Below are 26,091 nucleotides of genomic sequence, written 5' to 3'. Positions count from 1 at the left end.
TATGTTAAAATCTGTCATCTGTCAATTTGATATCAGTTGTCATTTAAAAAAGTGTCAATCGTGATTGCAAAAATGGCTACAAATAATTATTTCGGTTTTACCCACGGTGGAACACAATATACGTAAGTAAAAATGATTTCCTAACTTTATTGTGTAGTTTCTACCAATAAATACTCTTTTATAGCTCATAAATGGTCAAGTAAATATGAGCGTTTATTTGTTTGGTTCGGTTACCGGCGTCCTTGATTTCCGAATATCCGGCATCTTAGTTTAAGTTTCGCGATCAATATCGGCACGACCGTGGTCATCTACCATCGAGGTTTTCTATTTTTTGATGCTGTAAAACTTTAAAAAAGTTAATATTAACCTCTGCATACTTCAAATTTATCTAAGAGTATGCGCTAATCGTAATATTATATACATGGTTTAATCAAAACGATGTTTTATAGGGCAGCTGCTACGGGTGCTGCATATCAAACGGGACAGGCTGGATATGCTGTAGCAACCCCTGCTAGTGCCGCTGCTACGTACGGAACTAGGGCTGGCTACGAAACACCTTACCAAGCTCAACAAGCAGCATATGCAACTGTCGGAACTGCTGGAGCTGCGTCTTACGATTATGGTTACGGTAATTTTTTTTGTTTTTTCGTAATTTTATGTTTGTTATTAATATTATGTTCTAAAAATATTGGATTTCTGGATGTCACTTGAGGGTGTAGTTTTTTGAAAATACAAGTGAGTAATACTACCTTCAGATTGTATTGTTAGAGGTGGGTTTATGCAATCATTATTATGAAAGGGTCTTGTTTAATAACAATTTTATTTGGTTAAAGTGAATTTATTTATAAGAAAATACTTTATATTAAGAATATAATGAATGGATTTCACACAATACAAGTTGAAACAGAGGATAGATTAGAAAATATTTACAAATATTAATAAAGGTGTTAAAATAATGGAACTTGTAACATTGTTACCCACTATGCCTAAATTTGGCTTTCTGTGAAAAATGAATAAATTTCCAAAACTTATCAGCGTTCACCTACCTACTCATTTTTATCACTGGTTTATCATTTACAATCCAACCCTCAACTTATTTTTTTTTATTTAAAGGAGTTAAAATCATTTATTTATGTTAATTATAACCAAACCAATAATCATTATGAAAAACTAAAACTTATGTATATATGATCAAAATTATATATCTGCTGGGCTATAAAAAGTACTCTTTGTTTGGACTCCGGATAAGATTTATGATCTATCACATATTGTGCTTTTGAAATTCCATATATTTGTTTTGCCTTCATTACTTTTGTGGTTCTTGGTAAATTCTTTGCTATTACAGAGGTTGATATATGATTCCCATGTACCTCTAATTATAATTAATAATTTAGAAACTTTTGAACTCTCTATGGAGACAAAATACAATATAAATACTTACAAGGACTTCTGCACTAAAATTTTGAGAGCTCTTAAAAGAATTATTTGACCATAAATATGGTAATCTTAATTAGCTTTTATAAGAATATTCAAAAATAAACACTATGCTTTTTATGAACATCTGAAATTATAATATGAATTCAAAACTAGACAGGACAATTAGATGTATATAATTAACTGGCCAAAGGTTTATTCTTGATATTTGTAAATACAAAGTCAACTACCACGTTTTTTAAATATAATTATATAGAAAACCACATAAGTTAGAGGTTACTTCGTGGTGAATATCACAAAAAGGATGAATGTATAATGCGCCAGATTGAAAATCCTTTCCCATATCCAAGTATACACAGGAATAAAGGATTTTGAATCCTGAACATATTTTATTAGCTCCTCGGAACACAGAATTTCAAACTGCACATGAATCTGATGAGAGAACAGGATATCTACCACGAACAAAGATAATCATTTGGTTTCATATAGATCTTTTCTATGATTGATTAGAAGACTCTATTAATGATAGCTACCCATCATAAACTAGTGCTTGCATTGTTAGGTTTTTTGTAGGCAAATACTAAAACACTTTTATTCTAGACTTCAAATGATTTTGTAAGACTCCAAATAAATAATTTTCATTTTACCACAATTTCTCAGAAGTTATTAACATTTTTTATGAGCTATTCTGTTGGATATGGACCTATAGGTTGGTCTTGGGAATGTCCTGATGAGACTTCTCCAGTGAGAAGGTCTCATGCACTTTATTTGAGATCAATTGATCAGCTTCGTTTCAGTCTTCTGTTGTTTGGTTCTTGGATTAGTGGCTGTAGTATTTCTTGTATTGCTAGAATACGAAGGTTTTGATGGATCAATTTGTTTGTGACATACCATGGTGCATTGACTAGTGATCGAAGGACTTAAAATGTTTCAGCATAGCAACAAAATAGCTTAGATCTTTTATCACTTTTTCTGTTGTCTTTGAATATGGTGAATAGTGAAAATAAACCAATATATAAACATTTGGGGCATAATTGAAGAAATCATGAATTTTCACATTTTATTTACTTATAAAAATACTTTTTTATATATTTAGTAGAAATCCATATAATAAATTATAGATAACAAATTATACATATGAAACTAATGCCAGGTTAATTTAAAGCAATCAAGCGGTAATTTACAACATCCAAATAATCGTGTTTGGAACGATAATCATGCATTAGAAAAAATGGTAAATATTCTCTTGACAAAAGAATGTTTTTAGACATAAAACTGAGGATCTGCACCTGAACATAATCCTCTGGGGCGGCCTCTCCGAACCTATGCGGCAATATAAAAGTATTTGTTTTAGATGCATCTACTTCCCTTTAATATCTCATACATCTTTTAAATAATTTTGTAAATTAGATGAGTTCTTGAATACATTAATTTAATCAGCGATAAAAGGCAAGGGTGTAAGACTTGAGCTTGATTTTCTTTTTTCAAGGACTTTCAAAATTCTTTCCATTTCTTTCGGTTTGTGGTAGTTACTCATGTAGTTTCTTCCCTCTATTCTCAGTAACTTTGTTGATTTTGTCCATCCAGATCTCTTATGATATTCCTCTATTTCTTGCTCTTACTGTTTTGGCTTTAGTATTCTTCTTGTAATCCTTTCCTCTCTCACCCTTTTCACATGCTGTAACCATCTTAGATTTTCAACTATGTATTGTTCTGCAGGTTTTGTATTTAATATTTGCCTGTATGAGAAATTACCAGATTTTTATATGGAAACTGATAACATTATGGAAAATTTTATTGATGGATTGTGCTAACTATGAAACGGTGAATGACCATGGGTTGGGTATAGCAGTTTTTGCTGAAATGAAAATGCGTGTCCGAACAGTAGTTTATGATGGGCTATAATTGTAGTCATCCACAAGAGTCTTTGGAAACACTTCTACACACATTTATTTGATTTTAATGTGAGTTTTAAATTTATAGATGGTACATTTTTTACCAGACAGAGAACCTATGTAACCTTATATTAATTTGGCTATTTTTTCATATCCCAATATTCCCTTTATTTCCATAACCAAAAAGATAAAAGTATCCCAATATACCAAAAGCAGATTATTGAAGGTAATTTGAAAAATGCACACAGGAGAGAGAATACATCTATCACTTAAAAACAGGTTTTATATGAAATATGTATAGAACATGGATTAACTATTACTAGAAAAAAAACTCATCACTAACACCTCATTGTATTTGAATATCAACCATTAACTAGGGATAAGTTTTTGTTATTTTAAATTTTGAGTATATTTGCTTAATTTTCGGTTTTTAATTTTTTTAAAGTATCCTTTGTCGCCCTGCTAATTTTCATTTTCTTTTGACAAACAACTTTTCAAATACAAATAGTATTTTGTAGAAGGTTGATTGTTGAAGTGATTGTTTTTACTATAAAAAATTGTTGATCAGGTCAAACAGCAGCAGCAGGTTATACTACAGGATATGATCAAAGTGCGGCTGTAGCTGTAGCAGCCGCTGCAAAACCTACCACATACGCAACAACTTACAATACTCAGAGGACTACACAACCACAACAAGTTCAAGTGTCAGTAAGTATTTTCAATGATGTAATTTTTTGTCTTAGATCAATCTACATTTTTTAAGTTTGAAGCATCATTTTGATATAGAAATGATAACTAGAGGGCTATTTTTTCATTTCTAAGGGGATATAAAGAAAAGATGGGTGAGTATATAGGAAACATTTATCAATTATCAAAAGTAATGTATATCATTGTTGATATTATTACCCTTCCTACTATGTAATTTCGAATGGTATTGCGGGTTGAGGACTCAAAGTAAAACTGTCCAAAATTTTTTTAAAATGCCAACGTTTCGATCTTTTATTTGATCTCTATCAAGCTTTCAACAATCGAGTTACCTCTGTGCTATATGTGTTGTCGACAGTTTTGATATATATAATATAGGTTATTTCGATGTCATATCAGTGAACATGTTTTGTAATAAATTGTTGCTGCTAATGATTGGTGGTGGGTGTAACAGTTTCTATGAGCTCCAAAGTCTGTTTGGAAGTGTCCTCCAAGTCACTGTATTATTTCCGGAAAAAGATAAAGGCACCTATTTAGATTGCAGGAGCCGCTGGGTAGACGAGCCCTGTTAGGATCGTGGATCAGAACTCAATGAATAGTTACCATAAACTTATAATTGTTGAGGGTTCCTTTCAATTTGGTGAGCATTACCACTACAGCAACACTCACAATTACACTTGGTTATCAAAATGTGTAATTGTGAATGTTGGTGTAGTGGTAATGTAAACAGTTCAGTATGTTTTAATTGTTATTTTAATTCAGGTGTATCATATTGAACTTAAGTCTAATTACCACAAATAATTTATTTTAAAAAATTCTCTTCTATCAGTATTATAACAGTGAACAAATTCTTAACGGTGCAGCCATTCGAGGAGTTTTGAGGTCGTTAGTCAACATCTGACAATTTACTTATGGTGATTCCCCTATTTCTCTTAATTGTTTGATCAACTCATTAAACAATATCTTATGTTGAGACAAACTTGCTTCCTTGATCCCCTTCAGCTGCAATCAATTCCTGCTGTACTGTTCTCTTATGCCTGCAAGAAACAAATATCAGTTCGCAATTCACACTTGTTGTCAAAATCAATAGCAACAGCAGTTTACGTTTATTTAATTGGAAATGATTTGTTTGATTCTGAAATGACGGAGGAGATGCACTATGTACTATGTGTAGCCAATCGGAAACTGAACAAAAGCCCTCAAATTTATTTTTACCTAATATGAATAGGAAAACTAATAGCAAATTCAAAATACTTTTTAAATGTAGGTTCATCTATAAATCTATTTAAAATAATTTATATATTTTGCTCAATCAATCAATCAATTTTGCTCAATACAAAATGTTTTTCTTTCACAAAATCTACTAGAAGAATGAATTGTTTATAATACAGTGTTTGATTGGGAAAACAGACAATGCGTTTAATCTATTTCTCTCTTCTTCATCCTGTAGAAATAATATTAATCCTGAGATAATTTCGAAATCATTTACAGTTTTCAAACTTTCTGTGGAAAAAACAATTGTATCATCTTTAATAATTTTATCATTAGTTAAAATGGTTTGTAATAAATACTATTTAAGAATGGGTTTTTCAATTTCCTCATGGAAATCCATTTAAGGTATTGAAACTTTGTGAAAGAATAACGTTTTAGCGTTAAACTATGACAGCAGCTACAAAATCTGCTCAGAATAAGATAAATTTCCAAGCTAATTCTGCTGGTTATCAGACTGCAACGTACGTTCAACCTGTAACGCAGACAACTGTAGCCGCAGCTCAGCCCACTACTCAAGCAAAAGGTAAGAATTGTTTTATTTTAATATAGTTATTTATTTTTGATAGATTTTTTTGTTTATTTATAATGTAGAGTGTGTAAAATCTGTATTTAAAAACTTTTTCTGTACGTTTACTTGAAGGATTTCAGAGGAAAATAATTTTAAAAGTACGAGATGGCGCTTGCCTCCTTAAAATCTAAAAATATTTTCTACTGTCTTCTTTTGGATACTTTAGTAGTAAAATTTCGTATTACAAGTCTTTACAACAATTAGTTTTTGAGATACAGCACTTTGCATTATTATCTAGCTATTGAGATTCAATCAAATTTAATGTAGTAGATGTGATAGAAAAAAATGAGCAAGTTAATACCAAGTAAAATTGATAATTGTAGCATGTGATTTTGATATTACTTATTACAATGTTATTCATGTATATATTGTTGTAGTATGAAGACTTTTAATCCAAATCTTCTATATCTGGAACAACTATTATTTTCACAACAAATACAAAGATGTACCAGGAAGTTCATTCAATGAACAAAATTCTATTTATATTAGTAACTCAAGTTACCACATTAAAAGAGAGATAAATTTATCTCTTCTTCAAAGTGGAACCAAAGTTATCGTACTGATAATAATTTTTCAATTTTATTGAAAATGAAAGAAAGTGCAAATACCAAAGTTTTTCATATTAACATGTATGTAGTTGTATTTCTCCAAACACCTGACAGAAAGCTTGACCAATACACAAGTTGTGTTTCTCCAAAAAATACACACAGTATTGTTCAAGCAAAAATATATGCAATTTAAAAATGTGGTGAGTTCAAATTAAGAAGGAATCAAACAGGAGATTATCTTCTTCTACGATATCCAAGCAGCTATTAAAGCTCAATATGGTAGTGTAAGAAGTGAACTTTTAAGCTCATCTTGCACCCTTGAGCTTTAGGTGCTGCCAGCATGCGTTGTACAATAGTTTTATATTGCGAATCCTTGGTATTGCTCAAACACTACTGCACTACATTTTTGAAAAAATTCCGTGCTTCTTTTTCGAAATCTCCTATTGAGTCAGGAAAGAGGGGATCAGATAAAGTTTGATTTGATTTTACAAACTGCTTAATTAGCCCCAATTTAATATGAGCAAGTGACCATAAAACCTTTTCTGGTGAAACCCAAGTGGATTTTCTCGCTAGGAGTTAAACTTTGTCGTGGTGGACAGTCAGTTGTTGTCCAGTGTAGAGAATATTGTATAACTTTGTCCCAACAATATTGTTAGTATTTTAAAATTTCCACAAACCATCCATTTATATTCTTGATATTTGATTTTCTCAAGAATAGTAGCTAAGTCATTGTAGTTTTCTTCTGTATGAGTGTCTCGATGTCTGTACCAGATGATGAAAGGATTTTTTAAGCCTTGTACCTAGCTGCATCTTTTGAAAGACCAAAGTCTTTAACTAGGTCATAGATCTCAAGATCCTCGTCAACTCAAAAATCTGAACTAGATTAGTTCTGGGTAGCCAACGTTTCTGAGTCCTCTGCATCATTAAGCTTAAAAAATAAAATAAAATTATAACTAAATAAGAATTTTCCACAAAATAAAATTTATAAAATTTAGTATTGTAAAAAAATTGATGAGAAGGAATTTTTTTTGTCAGAAAATGTATAAACCTTTTTTTTTTTACTTGCAGACCTGTAGAATTTATAGTGACATTCTATTGAAAATTTCATTGATTGGTTGGAATTAAGTTTGCTAGCAATTTTACATTGATATATATATCTATGTTTACAAAATTGTGAAAGTCTCCTAAAGACATTAAACATCTCATTGTAATATTAGGTATTATTAGTTACATTGCACTAATGTTTTTTTTTAATTCACTTGCATGGATTAAACTTGTGGTATTTCATCAATAATTGTTGTTAAAATTTATAAATATATATCTGCTTTTAAGTGACACTTATGTACTTTGCTATCCGACAAAAATAACTGAAACCTCTTGAATAAAATAACTGGCTTTAAAATAATTTATAAATTTTGTAGATTATAAGATATTGAATCTAGTGAAATAGTTTTAGATATTTTTGTCAAATAGTATATTTGATTTTTGTTATTAACTTTATGAACGTTGATGAAATTAGCAGGGTGGCAAGATTCAGAACTAATATTCGTCTAAGTTATTTAGAAATAGGTTGAAAGACTCACAATTTGCATGTTTCGCTTAAATTGGTTAGATATTTGGTGCATATGAACAAATATAAAAAAACATTTGTTGTAATTACATTTATTTTAAAAACATTTTTAGTTTATATCGTTCCTTCACATTTTTTATAAAATATATTAACAATTTATGTTTTCTCAATAGAAAACTATTGAAAAGTATAATTATTTTTTACTTAAAACCTCATCTAAATGAAATATGGTTTTGATTTGGGTATTATTAAATGCTATTTTTTCATTTTTGAATTTTTGGTTCCGCTTTTAACGTGTTATTTGTCGAGCTCTTATCAACGACCGGAGTAATCAATTGAAAACGCCTTGTAGATTCTGCTTTGTTTTTCAAATGCTTTCCTTATTGTAGATATATGCTTATAGAATGTTATCTGTGCACCTTACAGTAATTAATTACCTTAAAATACTGATATCTACATGAAAAAGCCCATTTTTCAACAATAAAAAGAAAACTGCAAGAGTAGATGGCGATGACATAGTCAAATCCATATGACGTTTATGAAGTAACAAATTTCAAAAGACTATGTGTGAAATTTCATGACATTCGATTATTCTGAAAAAAGTGACAGCCATTCAAGTGAAGCTAATTTTAATATTTTAAAAACAATTTCGTTTGTTAATTAATTTAGCATTGCTTCTTGATGAAAAAAATATTGTACAAGATCAGCAATGGCTTCAAAAGTGTTATCCGGTCTCTGCTCCATCGAAAAGAACCATTTGTTATTGAACGACTATCTGCTAAAATATTTTTTTATCTAGGAAAAACCAGAGTAATAAGGTTATTAAATAATGGTTGCAAAAGAAGTGTTCTCAGAAAGAGACCGAAAAGGCTATTTCGATCACCTTTTCATTTGTTTTGAATCTTTTCCTCAATAGAGGAAGTTGTAGATTAGACATTATTTCTAACAAAAATCATCGTTTTCCCATATTTTTCTAATTGTGGAATTATTTAATTGAAAACAAAATTTGTTCGAATTTTTCATCAATTTTTGTGATGATTTGTTTTGATTTTAGGTTTTTTTTTCATAAAAATCAGTCTGAAATTACATGTAAAAATTATCATAGAAAAAAGACCTTAAATGAAGACGAATCTCCATAAAAAACATAAAAAGGTCTAAAAAGAAAATTTTATATTAATTTGAATACACAAAAAGGGCGAAGCCTACAAATCGAATTAGATTTTTATAAATTTTCCAGAGAATCATTGTAATGTCTACATTTTTTTTACAAAAAACTTTCGAAAAATGTTTTTAGATTTGGATATGTATTATTTTAAATTATAAGGTTGTAAGATTTCATATTTAGTAGTACATTCAATCCCTCCTTAACACAATCACTATCTATTGCAAATTTTATATTTCTTTGTAGAAGAATTTTCATGCAATAACATCACAATTAATCAAACATTTCAATTTTTATAGCCACAATGTATGTAGCACAAGTTGGAGGTCAACAGAAACCTGCTGGATGGCAAAACTTTCGAAAACCTGGAGCTGGTGCAAAGATAGTCCGGACGAAAGCACCACCCAAACCGCAACAATTGCATTATTGCGAGGTTTGCAAAATTAGGTAAAAAACAAACTATTTTTTCCAATTTTAGAGAATTTATTTATATTTTATTTAGTGCATTACGTTGAACTATTCATTACTTAATGGATTATTTATCTTGAATACCAAAGAATAGAAAGGTCTGGTAATTAATAACACAAAATTTTAAAAATGTTACTTTATTAGTTGTGATGATTTATTGATATGGACCTGGAAATAAAAAAAATTTCCTCACATATAATCCGATAAGAAATCCTTCTACGTCTAATAAGAGAGATATGGTTAGATAGAGGGTCATCGGAACTTATAACTTGATCCTAAAGGAATTGAATTTGTGATCTAGCTGACTACCATTGGACAAAATTTGATCAAATTTACTGAAATTCGGTCAATTTACGGTGATAAAGATACATGAATTCACAATTTTACAATTGGTTAAGAATATCAGGAATTTTGTCTATGATTAAGTAACAGGACTTTATATTTCTCATATATTATCTTTAGACTTGCTCTCCACAGATATCTACTAGTTTTTTTAATAGTTTCTTCGTGCTTTATTGTTGATGTAATCAGTACAGTGTCGTCGGTAAGGATTACGATCGAGAGATCACTGCTCCATCCTTTAAAACAATTCAAAATCATTGCACATGTATAAAGCATTGGTAATTTGAAACTTTGATAACTGCTGTCGAGATGGTATAAAAGTTTGTTATAACACATATATTCAGAATATATTTTCGACATCCTCTGCCTTTCACAAACCCTGCTTGTTCAACAGTTACTTTTTGTGGTGATTAACGTATTTGTTTCACTAAGAACTAAAACTAAAAAAGTTTATAATAAGTCACTATTGAAAGTTGCTGTTATAAAATTTTTTAGATCCCTTCGCTCGGAAACAGGCAAATTTTCCACGTTTCTGTACCATTTTTCTTAAATGCTCTACTCCGATTCAACGTGGCATCATATTATATAGCCTATAGACTTCCTAGACTTCTTCAATGACTATGCTAGCACTAAAATAGCGTTTCCCTTGAATCAGTGTCCCTGAGATTATTTCATTCAACTAAATAAACTCTTCAGCTTTATAAAATATAAGATAATATAAGTATATGTAGTTTATATGTATCAAAAACTTTTATTAATTTGAATGTTATAAATGTAATTGATATTTTTTTCAGTTGTGCCGGTCCACAAACATATCAGGAACATTTATTAGGCCAAAAACACAAGAAACGTGAATCAGCTTTGAAAATGGCTGCTTCTGTGGCGGTAACTAGTCAAAACAGATCTGGAAACTCTCTAAGGTGCCAGCTATGTGATGTCACTTGCACAGGTAATTTATGTTTGCAAAAAAAACTACTACCGCACTAAATGGTATAATATTTAGGAATAAAATAACAAGAAAAATTTATTAATAATGCTATTAAAAAAATGTAATGAAGAACATGTTGGAGTTGTGGAAAAAATTATGTATATAGATCGTTTTTTTTTCAACCTCTAAAGAGCTTTAATCAAAAGATAAGATCGTATAAATCAATAAATTTGGTTTTTACGATTAATTTTCAACTTGATCACAAGAAAGATTGATACTGCTACTACTATTGGGATTACGGCCTTCAAAGAACCTTGACCTTGTCCACCACTTTCCTTTGGTTATCACGGTCCAATGTTCGACGTCTCCACCCCCTCATATCTAGCTCTGGAAGATCCTCTTCGACATCATCCTTCTACTGGCGTACCTCTCGCTCCTCAGACATACGCTTCAAATGGCCTAGCTATCTAAGTTTGGCCCCCTTGATTTCTGTCACCCAGCTGGTGTCTTCATAGAGCCGCGCACACTGGTCCATATATTCAGAAAGATTAATACATGTAGTTTTCCAGTGCCCACATGTTCAGTTCTGGGATAGGTGGGTGCTAAGTCAGGATTGTATGATGGATGATTCAGAGCTCAAGAAGCCATTCAGTTGTTTTACAGTTGGCAGTAGCACTATACTAATTTCTGTACGTGAACAAAGACGGAATGTGTAGGGCGAAAGCTGTGCAGTGGCCTACAGTGCTTCCTCATTTCCTACTGTTTGCGTAGCATCTATACTGAGCGATTGGAGTTGAATAGTTGGTTTTGGTTAATTGAAAACAAATTTTTCTTTTAATAACATTGAGACTAGATATATTTTAATTTGAGGTGCATTTATGCCTCAATTTCTCTTGGAACTCTGATAAAACCTTGATTAGGGAATTAGGCATAATTTTCACTAACTACAAAGTATCTGTATTTATATTATATTAATATTCTTTTTTATTAGGTAATGATGCATATGCAGCTCACATTCGTGGTGCCAAGCATCAAAAAGTGGTACTCCTCCACACTAAATTAGGCAAACCAATACCACCTCAAGAGCCGGAAGTTATGGGTAGTGCTAAAAAATCTGTAGCCAGCGATCCAAAAATCAATTTTGTACAAGGAAGTGGTTTGGGTACAGCGGCCACGGGCAATGGCGATCCCAACAATAAAGATGATGACGACACCCCAGAAGCCGACGTACAACCTGTTGGTCAAGATTATATTGAAGAAATTAAAACAGATGATGGAAAAGTGAGTTCGTAACATTTGAGAATTTTCATCAAATTTCTATTTATATTCAAGTTTAAAAATGATGATAGTGTAATTTTATGTAAATAACAGGATTTGTTAGTATTTATAAATTTTGGCTTTCCACTTTTTGCAATGAGTTATCACAGAAACGAAAAGTCCTTCATTTTTTAGGAAATTCACTGTAACAAATTTCTTGTTTATTTTCTACTTCTTTAGTTATTAATAAGTATTTATAATTTAGTCATTTTGTTTCCTGAGTTACTATAATAACTGGTAGTCTTTTCAATAAAGCAAAAAACTCGTTCGTTTTTATATTTTTTAATTTACTTTGTTTCAAATCATTAACATCACTGTAATCCTCAAACCTCAAATAGACAAAACAAATTTAGATAAACAGTTAACTAAGCTTTTACATTTCCCATGTAGGTGAAATTGTGAAAGCTCAATTTTCTTACAATGATTATGATTGCTCTCATCAATTCAAATGCACTCGTAAGTTTTCCTCCAAATTTGACCAAATCATACAGATACAGTTGTAGAAAAAAAAACATGAAAGGAAGCAAATTTTTCCTTCTTGAGTCAGTCATAAATGACATATAGTGTTTAGTTAGAATTTTTAACCTTTAAAAAATGTAAATAGCAAAAGTAAAGTACTGAGTGCAATATTTTATTATCCAAATTTTTTACACTAAAAAAGCAAAAAAACTACTCGTCAGGTTGTGGTTGTTCAAACTTTTTAATCATAATTTTGTTGCTCTTTCAACTTTTCTGTTTAACATTTTATAGTTACAGGTTATAAGTTTCAACTGTAAATTATGCGAGTGTAGATTTAGTGATCCAAACGCAAAGGAGATGCATATGAAAGGTAGAAGACATAGGTTGCAATATAAAAAGAAAGTCGATCCTAATCTAGTTGTGGATGTCAAACCGTCGCTCAGACAAAGGAAAATGCAAGAAGAAAAGATGAGAAGAGCCGTAAGTTTTTCTATTTTTGTTTTCAACATCGAACTTCCCATTTAGCTTGCAGTGTTAGGATAGGTTAATAGGTTTGTCGATATGAGGAATTTTGTTAAAAATGTATTATCATCTCTAAATTGTTTTTACTTCATTAACTTGTTTTTATATTTTTTATTGTGTTATCTCTGTTGTTGATGATAGCAAGAAACACAGGAAGCTTGGAAAAACCACAAAACAGCTAATAATAGCAGCAGAAGAGATATGCCTACACTTCAATAATGACAAAACAAAGTTTATGAAAATAGAATAAATGTGGAAGCAAGACAAAAAACAATTTCAAAGTACATAAACATGGTGGGATGTTAATAGAATTCGAGAAAGAAGAAAATTTCGTGTATTTGGGTGTATTACTAGATAATAAATGACAAGAAGAAAAAGGAAATTCGCTTCATTTATATTATTTTTATGCAAATTTTTTCTATCAAATTGATGGTTACACAAATTAAAGGGACTACAACAGTAGTTAAGATCCAAATAATATAAATAAATGCCTTATTGTCTCCGTTTTACTTTTATGAAATCTATAGTGTCCAAAGTTTAATTTTTGGTCTTTTCTGGCTCTAGGCTTGGCCACATCCACTATCGCCCTCTACTTCCTACGATCTTGTGCTTCTATTTCCCATCTTTAATCCTCGGTCACCCAATATTTCTTATTAATCCATATTCTTCTCATCTAACTACATATTCATTACAGCAATATAAAATTTTAGTATTCAATTCTATATATTCATTCCAATCTATTTGTTAGTAGAAATATTATCTTGTCTGCAGAATTCGAAAGATAGATAGTTTTAATTACCACTACTTTACATCAATAATTTTAAACGTGAAACAAACTTCAGATGATGGAAAGTCGGAGAAAAACTACTATAAAAGTTTTTGATTTGAAAACGTTGCATTCCTATACCTAAATATCTGTACCCCATCATTTCATACATACTTTAATTCTAGTTCTAAATCTTTGTGTAGTACCCATTCACTTTTTGTTTTGTTTTTTTCATTAATAAAACCAAATGAAGAAAAGTTAGGCTTAGATTTTCTCATTTTTCTTTTATGGTTAAAAAATAAGCTCGCGTACACCAAAATTTATGGAAACCACTCTACAGTTTTCTCAAATAATTCCATTGCTGTACTAATCAATATCTATGTGGTGTTTGAAACTTTTCTTATTGAATAGGTGGGATATTTAATTTCCAAATCTTTTATTTTCTCTTCTCAAACTTGATGAAAATTCCCCATTTTCATCCATGTGCTCACTCCATCATCATGGGGATTACCTAATTTAAAATAATAAATTGATGTTTTATGAGGTTAATATAATTCTTTACTTCAGGCAATTCGCGAAGAATACTGGGCTAGAAGAAATGAAGATGGTTATTGGGATAGACGGTATGAGGAAGAATATATGGGTATGGGTCCGTTTCACAGAGGCAGGCCATTTCCTGGTGGGCCACCTCCAGTAAGTTTGTTTAATTTATTTGTATTATGAATGAGACACATCTAAATCTAATTCTTGTTTTTAGGTTTCTTCTGATTGAAAATGGGTTCTTAAAACATATAAAAAATAAGCTTATTTTGGTCAAATGTCTATGTTTAAAAACTAATTTTTCAATTAGAAGAGACCTGAAAAGAAGACGAGTTAGCATCAAAAAATATATTAAATAAATTAAAGAAATCTATATTGTTTTTATTTAATAGTTTTTCGGTGGTATGCCGCGTCGAACAGAATCAAGTGATGACAAACATGTAATGGCTCGTCATGCTGAAATATATCCTAAAGAGGACGAGCTACAATCTATACAAAATATTGTATCCAATACAGAGAAAGCTCTCAAGATTGTTTCTGACAAAATAGCAGATGCCAAAAATCAAGGAAAAAAAGTTGACGCTGCCACCGCAGCTGCAGCCGCCGCCGCCGCCAAGGCTGAAAATGAAAGCAAACAATCAGAAGCACCGCAAAAAGAAGACGGACGAGACAATCAGTTGTTAGTAGATTTTGATTTACAACCTGTATAAAAATACATATTGAATTAATGAGATATTTTTTTAAGTTATTGTGATGCAAATATTGACGATATCCTAATTATAACATTCTTCTGCTCATTTCAGTAGAAAAACTTTCTATGAACAAGTTCCAACAGATTTTTTTGTATTTTAGGTTCACTTTCAACCAGGGAGATAACACGAGAATATTGAAGGGTGTGATGCGAGTTGGACATCTTTCTAAAGGATTAATACTTCGTGGAGAAACTAATGTACATCTGGTAGTCCTTTGTGCTGACAAACCAACTTTAACTCTACTTAAAAAAGTAGTCGAACTTCTTCCATCGGCTTTGAAACAGATATCACCCGAAGAAGCTTATAGGGTGTCAATTAATGCTCCAGAAGCTGGTTTAAACGTAGCCGGAAAGGACGGGAACGTTTTGGTACAATTTACTAGTCCGGTGGTTCGAGAGCAGCCAGGTAATGGAAGAGAAATGTTAAGTATAGTGGAACGCGCGAGGGTGTACAGTATTGTGCAGGGTTTAAGCTGATTAAAGCTGAAAAAAGGATATGTTGAAGTAATCGTGAAATATTAAATTTTTGTAATCTGTTTTCATTTTAATATTTGCACATTTATTGGCTATATAAGTATATAGATTTTTGTGGAATTTTTTGATCATTGGAAAAAATTTAGATAACATCATTTTGTCATACTATATTAGTGTTTCGAGCGCATTCATATGCTTTCCTTCTCATTATGTGACCCATTTTCAATATTATAATGAATTCCAGTATCTATGATGGATACAGGACAGTCACGCCCTCGCTGTTTCATAAGTGTTTTATTCTATTGGTGCACCAAAGTTTCTTCTTCTTCCAAATAGAATCTGGACTGTTTCTGCTAGACCTAGTCTCATTTTATGTGTGTGAGTGAGAAGTTGTAACATGTTTGGAATAAAATCTAGATATTACCTAGATACTCTACCATTAAAGGGTTCTACTTACCCATACCAACAGAAAAATGAACGTTTTTGTGATTTTTTTCTTGCATATGTATTGTGGAATGTATAAAAATATTCTTTTACGTTTTTGAAAGGGCACCTTGTAGTAGCACAAGTAATTTTTTACTGCGTCATTGTAGCATCCAATAAAGTTTCTTTGTATCCACAAAAATTATCAATAAGTATTAGGTTCATAAAAATACGTTTTTTTTATTAAACTAGACTTAAATTTAAAAACAAATCCTTTATTTTGTTGTCCATAATTAGTGTGTAAATATAAAGTTTTTTGTTCCATTTAAATAGAAAATTCTGATTACAAAAATTTATTTTTGGTACATCAAAAATTGGTTAGAAACAATATATGGAGTTTGTAGAGCAATTATTGTTATTTTAGAGATTTGTGGCACTATATCTTTATATCAGCTTAGAACTTTAATTCATAGAATTTTGCTATACTTTTTATTGAAATCAGATAACTTTAAATATCGTTCTTACTAATATAATTTTTCTTTCTCTTACACCATTATTTGTCACATTTGTCTTTGTACTTTCTTTCTTAACTGTATAATTAATTTTTTTGTTATTTCATATAAGATAACTAAAGGTGAATAGACGTTTTAATGTTGTAATTATGTCAAATATTTGTGAATAACAGTTTTTTTAATTCTTCTCTAACCAGTTTTTGATAGATATTTATGGCAGTTCTTATTTGGAAACTAGGTAATATACATTTCGAAATAAATTTACAATTATCTATAATTACGAATATATTTAAACTTTATATTATAAAATTCGGGTGAAATTATGAATCATAATTGTTCAGTGTCCATTCCTTTAGTGACTTTTCAGTTTTTAGGTATCCATTACAACCCTTCAAAAATTTATTTTATGTGAGTTATTCAGTTTATTTTCTTGTTATTGACTAACTTGGCTATCTATAATAATATAATCTCAGTCTGCCCTTTTATCTTTAGTAGCACGATTTCAAAGAATTAGGTATAAAATAAGAGAACCATAGATGGTAAAATGTTGAATACCTAACAAATAAATATAATAGGCTGGATATGGTTACTTCTTTATTTTAAAAAATCACGAAACAAAAAATATTATCAGAGGTACATTCAAACTTTTATTTTACTGGCTTTTAAAAACGAGAACTGGAAAGTAGCCTCCACTATTCCCAGCATATCTGTCTCTATATCGACAATAGTAGTACGAATATTGCTTTTCCTGTGATGGCTGGTCGCTTAAACTAAATATTTACAGTAAAACTACAGGAAAAAATACCACAGGACTAAATCTGGCGATTGCCCGTTGCGTAGTTTGAGGAAGTGTTCTCGCAGGAAATTCATTGAACTTCTTACCATGTGAGCCGTGTCTCCATCTGATTGACACCACACTTTCCCTGCTTTCATTCTTTTCATAAATTCATAATTATCCGAGATTGCCCTTTGGTTCTCAATGTGCCAATAGTGCCAATTATTACAAACCAAACATACACGCATTCTGCTTACAGAGGCTGCTCTTGCTCTGACAAAATAATGCGAGCCTCAAATGAGGAAGTAACGACGCTTCTTGTATAATATTGCTGATATGGATTTTTCATACTCCTTCTAATTAAAATTGGCTTATATATTATGCGAAACCAATACCATTCGAAAGTGCGATTAACAAGGATAATGAATGCAAAGTAAAGGAATTTTTGGTTTGGTTGATTAAATTCTATATAAATTCTATATATTCAAGTCTATTTTGCTGTATTTGTGATCTTTGAGTATTTTTAATGAAAAAGCCTCAGGTGTAAGCCTTACATCATTTGAAATTAATACTTGTGTTGTATATTTCATTAGAGAAAACTTAATTTGCACGAGTTCCATTTGTCAAATAGTGTCTATATCTTATAATTTAAGGGGAATGAAAAGTAATGTGCTAGAGAACAAGAGAAAACTAAATGTTGTTGCTCTTAAAAGGAATTGAGTATAAAGTCACTAGCAATCGACGAGTTTGAATCAGAAAAGATATAAACAGAGATAAAGAGTGTATGTGTGTAGTTTTAAAATTTTGGTAACTGTAACTTATACATCCAATAAGGAAAATCGTCTATTATTATGTAAACTTGTAAAACTTATATGATCTGACGACATTCAAATTTTCACAAATGTTTTATAATGAGAGTATTCAACTGCCACTGAAAAAAGGACAGACGTTACCTTCCTCCATCTTCTCATATATTTGTCTCTGTGCTACTATGAGTACTGTACATTCCACATCCAACCTTTCTAAATGCTTAATACTAATAGAATTACGTAGTAATTACTTTTTAGATATAATCCTAATATAAAGATTGGTGTATAATTTATTTCGTCTGTATATATCTACCTAGTTAATTTATTATTTAATTATTTTGAACTAATTTCGGAACATTTTTTTCAGATATTTTTTCATTCAACAGTGTCCCATATATCTTTTCTAAGGAAATAATAGAAATGTACAATTAATTGGAAAAACAGCAAACTCTTATTGCAAAACACCATAAGTCAATTCATTTATTGACACAAGATTAACAAAAATCAAGTTTATAACTTTTTTTCTTTACGTTTGCAGCTTTCATAACCAATCTGATTATTGTAGGCTTTTCAAACATAATCAAAGCAATTTTTAACACTAAATATCACTCCAGTTTCTTCAGTAGAATTTAATATACAATAGAAAAATGTTCAATTCCTAACATGTAGAGATGTTATAATTTTCCTTTAACCCTCATTATCTGTACACACTTTCATATTTATGTACCACAATATCAAATTTTCCCAGTCCCAAAATACATTACTTCCGTTTTTTTTAAGTTCTACTTATTTGATCCTAAACTTGTCTACCTTTGCGGGTGTAAGGCGTCTGTGGAGTTAAGCTACGATGTCGAATCACTTCTCTAAAGTGTCTTCTATTATTTTCTATCAATTACTTTCCTCTAAGGCAGGAATCTCTCTACACTACGGCCCGCGACAGCTTAAGACTAATGTCATCAAACTGGCCCGCGACAGACGATGTTACTACTGTGATGGAAGAGAATGGAAACAAAATGATAATTACTCAGTTTCATCAATTTGCAAGATAAAACTTTGGTGGCGCAGAAAACTGAACTAAAGTATCTAAGCTGTAACTAACAAATAACAAACAAATACGAAATTTATCCTAACAAATAAAACAAAAATAAAAAATAAAAGAACTAATGAGAGTTATGGAAAACGTTTTCTCACAAACAGAAAATAACCCACGAGTAAATTTATGCAAATTCCTAAAATGTAATTTCGGAAAACCAACAAAGATGAATTTTAATATTTGTTCTTGAACATATCACTGCTCTGTAAATCAATAATTTCCATTTGGAGTTCGGTAACCAGGTTTTAAATGTCACACTCAAAAGGATTTAGAAAAATCTTAATTTCATTTCCCATTACATCGAAGGCTGAGAAACAGGTATTGAAATTTGTATTTGAAGCACTGAAGTTTCAACTGCAAAATCGACGGGAAATTCAGTCTTTATTTTATACGTAATTGCTATTGAAATAGTATTATTTTCTGCCTGAACGATTTGATATTGTATAAATCAGGGAGAAGATGATTTTCTTCTTGCAACCTCAAATTCAGTTCGTTCATATGATTTATCAACTCAACATAAAATGCTAAAGCCATTCACGATTTCCTAAATCGGCGCAAGGGCGATGTTTCTCAATAAAAAAAATTTCGATCTCTGTTTGAAGTTCAAAAAAGCGCTTAAGAACTTTTCCGCAACTAAGCCAACGTATGGCAGTGTGATATGGCAAGTCATCTTATTCAATAAACTTGCGGAGTTGTCGATTATTTAGACTTGTGGATCTGATTAAGTTAACAACTGAAAATACTGGATTTAGAACTTCAGACAAATCCAAACATTTTCCGCACAAGGACTTTTCATGAATGATACAATGTAAGACTACCACCATTTTCTACACAAGTGCGACAACTCCTTTATTTTTACAACAGATATTTTTTCCTCCATTGGTGGTGATACATTTCAAGTTTTTCCACCGAAAGTTCATTTTATTAATGGCATTTTCAACTCCCTCCATGTCGGAGTTAATGAATATTTTCAGTGTCTACATGTCCATTTCTCAATTAACGTTCTAAATTTCCTTTGAACTATCCCTTACTTTCCCATCAAATTCAACATTTTTGTTTACTTTCTAACTTCAATTTTTCATCCCCCCTTGACTATGTAAACAACAAGTCTCTTTACATTAATAAATAATTTTGATGTTTCACATCTTGGAATTTTAAAAGTGAAACAAAACAAACTAAATTTATATTGTATGAATACTCGCTGTTTGGTAATTCATTGTACATTTCGGAAATGCGTTGAAAATTTATAATAACTGTTTACTTCCGGTATATTTTTAAATGTTTATGATACAGCTTAAACCTTGAAGATAAAGTGATAAATATTGGACAAGTTGCAGTAATCAGAAGAGTTTATATTATTTTGAATATGTTAAAGACGTTTCTACTCCCAGATTTTATACGATTTGATACGTTGTTACTATGTTAATAAAATTTTTTCGACTACAATTCGAAATTAAGTTGAGAATGGATATACACGATATTCCTAAACCATTTTGGCAGTATAGTAATAATGTATAAAAGATGGAGGAAATGAATATCAATCTTGGGGTAGAAACATTTTTTTAGAATTAACGTTCGTTATACATTCCAGTCCAATACTTATGTAACAATAACTGTACTGTGTCACATACCGAAGAAGCAATTTTAGGTGGTGTGGGACTTAAGGATTTTTGACCAACCGGCTCATTGTCGCCGTAACTCCGTTTTAATATGGGGCAATAACTTCATTGTGGCGATAATGAGCTAGCGATGGTCAAACACCCTTTTTCTTGATGTCTAGAAGCTGCGAGCGGTGGGTTCGACCGGGATGTTCTCTCACGCGGCAAGTGTCTCCAGGCGCTGGCAGCCCTCAGACATACCAAATGGTTTCAGGTTTGTGTTTTCCTCTCACACCGTTGTCTTTCACGAAATCATTTGATTTTATTTTAAATATGGTCAAGTGAAATATAAAAAAAATTTATATCCGATTAAAAGAATTGAAAAGCTTAAAGTATCAGTGTGCCTTGAACTATTTTTAATATATAAAAAGTTGATGTGCTAAACGAACTGTTTAATAACTCTCCACCATTACTCACAATTACCCCGTCTGGTTCTTCAAGGCGGATGTAAACTAGTAATCTATGAAAGGCTTGAAGGACCATACTGTGTAGTTCAAGTGTTGGTGTAGTGTCTTCAGTATCAATATTAACAAAAATTCCATAAACTCCAACTTTGTTGACGATTTGAGACGTAGATTTTGTCTATTTATAATTTATAAACCGGAAGATGATTGAAAATTTTTTAATCTGCCAAAAATTTCTTATATGGTGACTAGTAGAAAATATTTACTGATAACAATATATCGAAAGTTGATGTACCACCGACACTCATAATTACACTGTTAATATCTGTGTACTAGAACATTTTTATACTTGAAATTCGCATCTACTGGTTCGTGTGGACTGTTTATCTAGTAGAATAATGAAATGTCTTGATTGATCGAATGTAATCCTTGATGTTTCTAACTTTACACAACAACAATAACAATATATTTGAAGTTGCTTTGTTTAATTTACAATAGGGTACTTGCATGGTTTAAATAATTTTGGATAGTTTATATATAACTTTTATTATAATTTTTTTAGTTAGTCTAAACATTTCTGTAAAGCCGTCATATTGCGTGACGTCGTCAATAGTTATTAATAGTAATATAAAAACGTTTTATAAATATGTATACTATCATCGTTTTCCACAGATGTGGTAGGAAAAATCCTTTTTCCACATTAATACCATAGATATTGTTTAAACAACATAAATAATATCATCCTCGTTCCAAACGGTTTTTGATTTTAAATAATAAAAAAAAATCATCAAAATTGGAGTTCTGAGGAGCTCCGAAAAGACAACTTTATTAACACGATTATTTACTAGCAGTGAATAGTTTATTAACATTACTTCTCTTAGTTTTAACATCAATACCTTAGTTCCTGATTTCACAAAAAAATTCTATAATGATTATCTTCAGTTAGTAAGAATACTAAATGCGAAAGATTTTAATTTTGAATCTACTGTTTCTCATTTTCATATTTATTTCTCGCACTTTACTATCTATATTTTTATCAGTTTTTAATATCAATATGCCAAATGTGTGATGTTGAAAAAACTAACAAATTTTATATTTTTAGGCTAGAGCTTTGGGCCTCCATTCATGTGTGATCATTATACGTATTTTAAGAGATTTGTGTGAAAGAGTTCCTACATGGGCCCCTCTATCCTCATGGGTAAGTAAATATAATTTAAAAAATATGTGTGGTTTCATTACATACCTTTATACTGTAAAACTTTCATAGATTGTATGTTTTTAAATCATTGAAATTTTACTTTTGAAGTAAAATGAATATAGAATGCAACATACAAGTTTTAATTATTCACGACATAAAATTTCGGTATTTTATGATTTTAAATGTTAAGCGACAATTAATTTACTTTTTGAAATCATACATCTAAAATATGACAATTGTAATGTGAATTTATTACCATTACAGGCGATGGAATTGTTGACTGAAAAGGTAATTTCTTCGGTACCAGGACAGACTCATCTTTCACCAGGTGATGCTCTACGCCGTGTTATGGAAGCCGTTGCCAGCGGTATTCTTTTACCCGGAGGTCCAGGACTTGCAGATCCATGCGAAAAAGATTCACCGGATGCTTGCGCTGCACTATCTGCACAACATCGTGAAGATCTTACTTGTTCTGCTCAACACGCTCTTCGATTAATCGCATTTAGACAAATTCATAAGGTAATTTCGTCAAAATTGTGCGAAAATAACATAAATATATTTGGTATTACATTCCAAACACTTCACAGTATTGAATTGTTTTCTAATAAGAAGTGTAGACAATAATTCATATATTCCATATTGATAAAATGTGAATTGGAAGTATCATGAACATAAGGGCTAAAATAGAGAAGTCTGTTAAATTTTATTTAACACTAGATATAGGTCTTCGTCAACCATAAACCTGGAAGGTATTTGAGCAGGTATATCCTTATTCTATCTATTTCATGTGCGATTTAAAAATACAGTGAATTATTTGATTAAAAACAAGGCAATAACAAAGTTTGCATTCATATCCTTTTTGGAAGGTTTTTTACTCAGAATTATTTCCATCTGTTCTGTTAAGGCCTTCCTAAATGCCAGGAATGTTGACTAATTTTCAGTGTTTATTTATGGGAAGCGTCAGACTAAATCTGGTGAATAAAGCAGATCTGGAAAGGACTTCAAGTGGTTACAGTGTCTCAAAAAAGCACATCACATCATCATGGTTAGTTTTATCCCACTTTGTTTTGCAAAAATCTGTATACTTCTCGCACATCTGTTTCTGGGGTCAAAGGACGTTCCAACTGTTCCTTGATCTTAACAGGCTCAAAGTTAAAGAATTGCCCAAGGTTCATGTTTCACAACAAACAATGTAAACCCTATCTCATTAAAGCAGCTGTAGTAGCATAATGACAAGCCTAGATGAGTTCAATCTTAATACTGCTTGTCTCAACACATAAGAGTATGAAAAAACATACTAGTTGAAATATATGCAGTATAGGAAATTCCTGCTATAAAGTCATTTTTTATCGTACCTCGTACGTGAGATTATGTTTAAAGGAGCCAACCGAACCGTTTGAGTACCACAGCTGTAAGTTACAAGACCTATAAAGAATATGTTTATTTTATATGAATGTTTATTTAAAAAGTGACGAGTGTTTCCGCAACGCGGAATAATAGAAAATTCTGTATATTTCATGTTAATAAAATATTTTAATAATTATAGGTATTGGGAATGGAACCTTTACCACCGCCAAATACTTTCAAAGATAGATTTGGACGTAAACGTCGTGCCGAAGAACAAGAAGGAATGGAAGGTGAGATATAATTTATATTATGTTGGTTATTTCCTAAAAATCGAGCATTGGATAGATTTAATTTAAATTTGCTAGAACGAGCCTGAATTGTGTTTGACAAATCTATCTGTAGTGAGTCGTTCTTGTAATATTTTCTCTAGTTCTACAATTTCACAAAAAAACTCGGAGAATTGTGCTTGTTTTTTAATTATTATTGAATTCGCCACTATCATTACACCAAGACTCACAATTTCTCGGTCTGTAGCGCGTTTCGATAACCAAGACTGGTAAACCAGTTTACCTTCAGTCTGTGAAGACGATAACTTTGTTATCAAAACGCGAAACAAATCGAGTAATTGTCAGTGTCATGAATATCACCAATGGTTCCAAAAATTTCAACTTAATAATTTTTGGTTGTCCTTTGTCAATTATTCGTCTCATTTACATAACTTCTTCCTGGTTAATCATAGCAGAGGCTTTCACTTAACAATTTAAACTTTTCGTAATTCCCGAGTTCGCAAATTTACCTGTAGTGTTATCGCCGATAATTTTTTTTAAATCAAACATTCCTGACAGATTTCATAACATAAACTGTCTGCTGATTCTAATGATCAATTGCTGCAATGATTGAACTTCAATAGCTAACATAAACTGCAGATAATAATCTATGTTAACTTTTTCGTTTTATATTTCGATTGATTTAGGCGTTTCCAACAATTTCTTTGTCTTTTGGAATATTTTATTTGTGTGTTTATATATGTATCTGAATATTTAGAAAATCAGTTTACTTAAAGTGACCTTACAGTAAAAAGTTGGAAATTCTATCTTTTAGGGTACAACTCTTCTATAACCTTGATCTTGGGATATGTGCTAGGGGGTTATAACATATATACGAAAATTTAGGCGCGTCGCGACGAGGCACTGCATGAAACAGATAAAAAAAGAGTACATATTGTGTGTTTATTCCTGGGTATAATTACATATATACAATAGGACTAGTTGAGGTGTAACATGTCGATGGAAAGAGAGTTAATTCTATTTTAGGTTAGGTTAGTTTTGTACCCCCTAGACCGACAGCAATAGTGAGCTTAAGTTATAAAAGCATAATATCGTACAATATTAAAAATTGAAAATGCGAAGCAAGAAGCATGAGAGCCCTATATAAATATACATGACAAATTCTTCCACAGTTCATCTACCATATTTATGTTTTTCATGTGGACCATTTTTTAATTGAACTTGTCTGCAAAATCACCAGTATTTATGTAGACTCTACATACCCTAAACAATCCCTGTGTTATGTTTTGGCTGGAAATGGTTACTTTCAATTATTGTTCCTCCACTGCATTGTTGCAAATATTACCTTAAATAGGCTCAAGAAAAAGAGAATCGAATTTCAGGAAAAAAATAGAAACTAGATTAAATTTTGTGGGTATCTATGATTGTTCTGATAATTCCACTCTGTTAAACCTTTTTATTGATTTATATGAATTTGTTTCAGTTGATGGCGGAAAAGTTATCAAGACAGAATCCACAGAATGAAATAACATGAATTAGATATTTTTTACGATTGAAGTATTTTAATTTGAAATATAGATAGATTTAAATGGTCTGTATAACGATTTTCTCATTAGAAATATCAAGGCTAGTTCAAGTGATGACGCACTCATGAAAATTAATATGATGAGTTAATTTTATATTCATTTTGTTTCAATTTAATTTTTGTAAGGAATTCAATAAAATTAACCTGCCTTCTGCTTGACACTTACTTCAAGCAAATGTCAATGAAAATAATGTTTCTGTTTGTATTATTCTTGAATAATTAAAAGTTTATCCAAAATAAATAATTTGTTTTCTTTTCCTCTGTACTAAAATACTTCGT

The 26,091-nt window shown here is 30.9% G+C and overlaps 1 protein-coding gene across 5 annotated transcripts; it reads left to right on the top strand.

Annotated features, from left to right (window-relative positions):
• The first annotated feature begins 34 nt into the window (after positions 1 to 34).
• Positions 35 to 26,053, top strand: LOC130449278 (zinc finger RNA-binding protein-like). Of its 5 annotated transcripts, none has more exons than XM_056786993.1 (16): positions 35 to 122; positions 450 to 628; positions 3,898 to 4,037; positions 5,760 to 5,829; positions 9,454 to 9,601; positions 10,759 to 10,913; positions 11,884 to 12,173; positions 12,966 to 13,148; positions 14,524 to 14,649; positions 14,889 to 15,175; positions 15,349 to 15,653; positions 21,114 to 21,205; positions 22,498 to 22,593; positions 22,858 to 23,112; positions 24,140 to 24,230; positions 25,711 to 26,053. In XM_056786993.1, the coding sequence occupies exons 1-16, from the start codon at positions 73 to 75 to the stop codon at positions 25,749 to 25,751; spliced, it is 2,508 nt and encodes an 835-aa protein (XP_056642971.1). In that variant the 5' UTR covers positions 35 to 72; the 3' UTR covers positions 25,752 to 26,053. The 5 variants fall into 5 exon arrangements, with proteins under 5 accessions (XP_056642971.1, XP_056642970.1, XP_056642974.1 ...); XM_056786992.1 differs by having other exon boundaries at positions 12,960 to 13,148; XM_056786997.1 differs by lacking the exon at positions 35 to 122 and adding an exon at positions 250 to 394 and having other exon boundaries at positions 12,960 to 13,148; positions 25,711 to 26,044.
• The last annotated feature ends 38 nt before the right edge of the window (positions 26,054 to 26,091 follow it).

This window comes from Diorhabda sublineata, chromosome 10, assembly GCF_026230105.1.
Source record: "Diorhabda sublineata isolate icDioSubl1.1 chromosome 10, icDioSubl1.1, whole genome shotgun sequence".
Classification (NCBI taxonomy): Eukaryota; Metazoa; Arthropoda; class Insecta; order Coleoptera; family Chrysomelidae; genus Diorhabda; species Diorhabda sublineata.
Note: the sequence above shows the minus strand (reverse complement) of the source record. Positions and strands in the feature narration are given on the sequence as shown.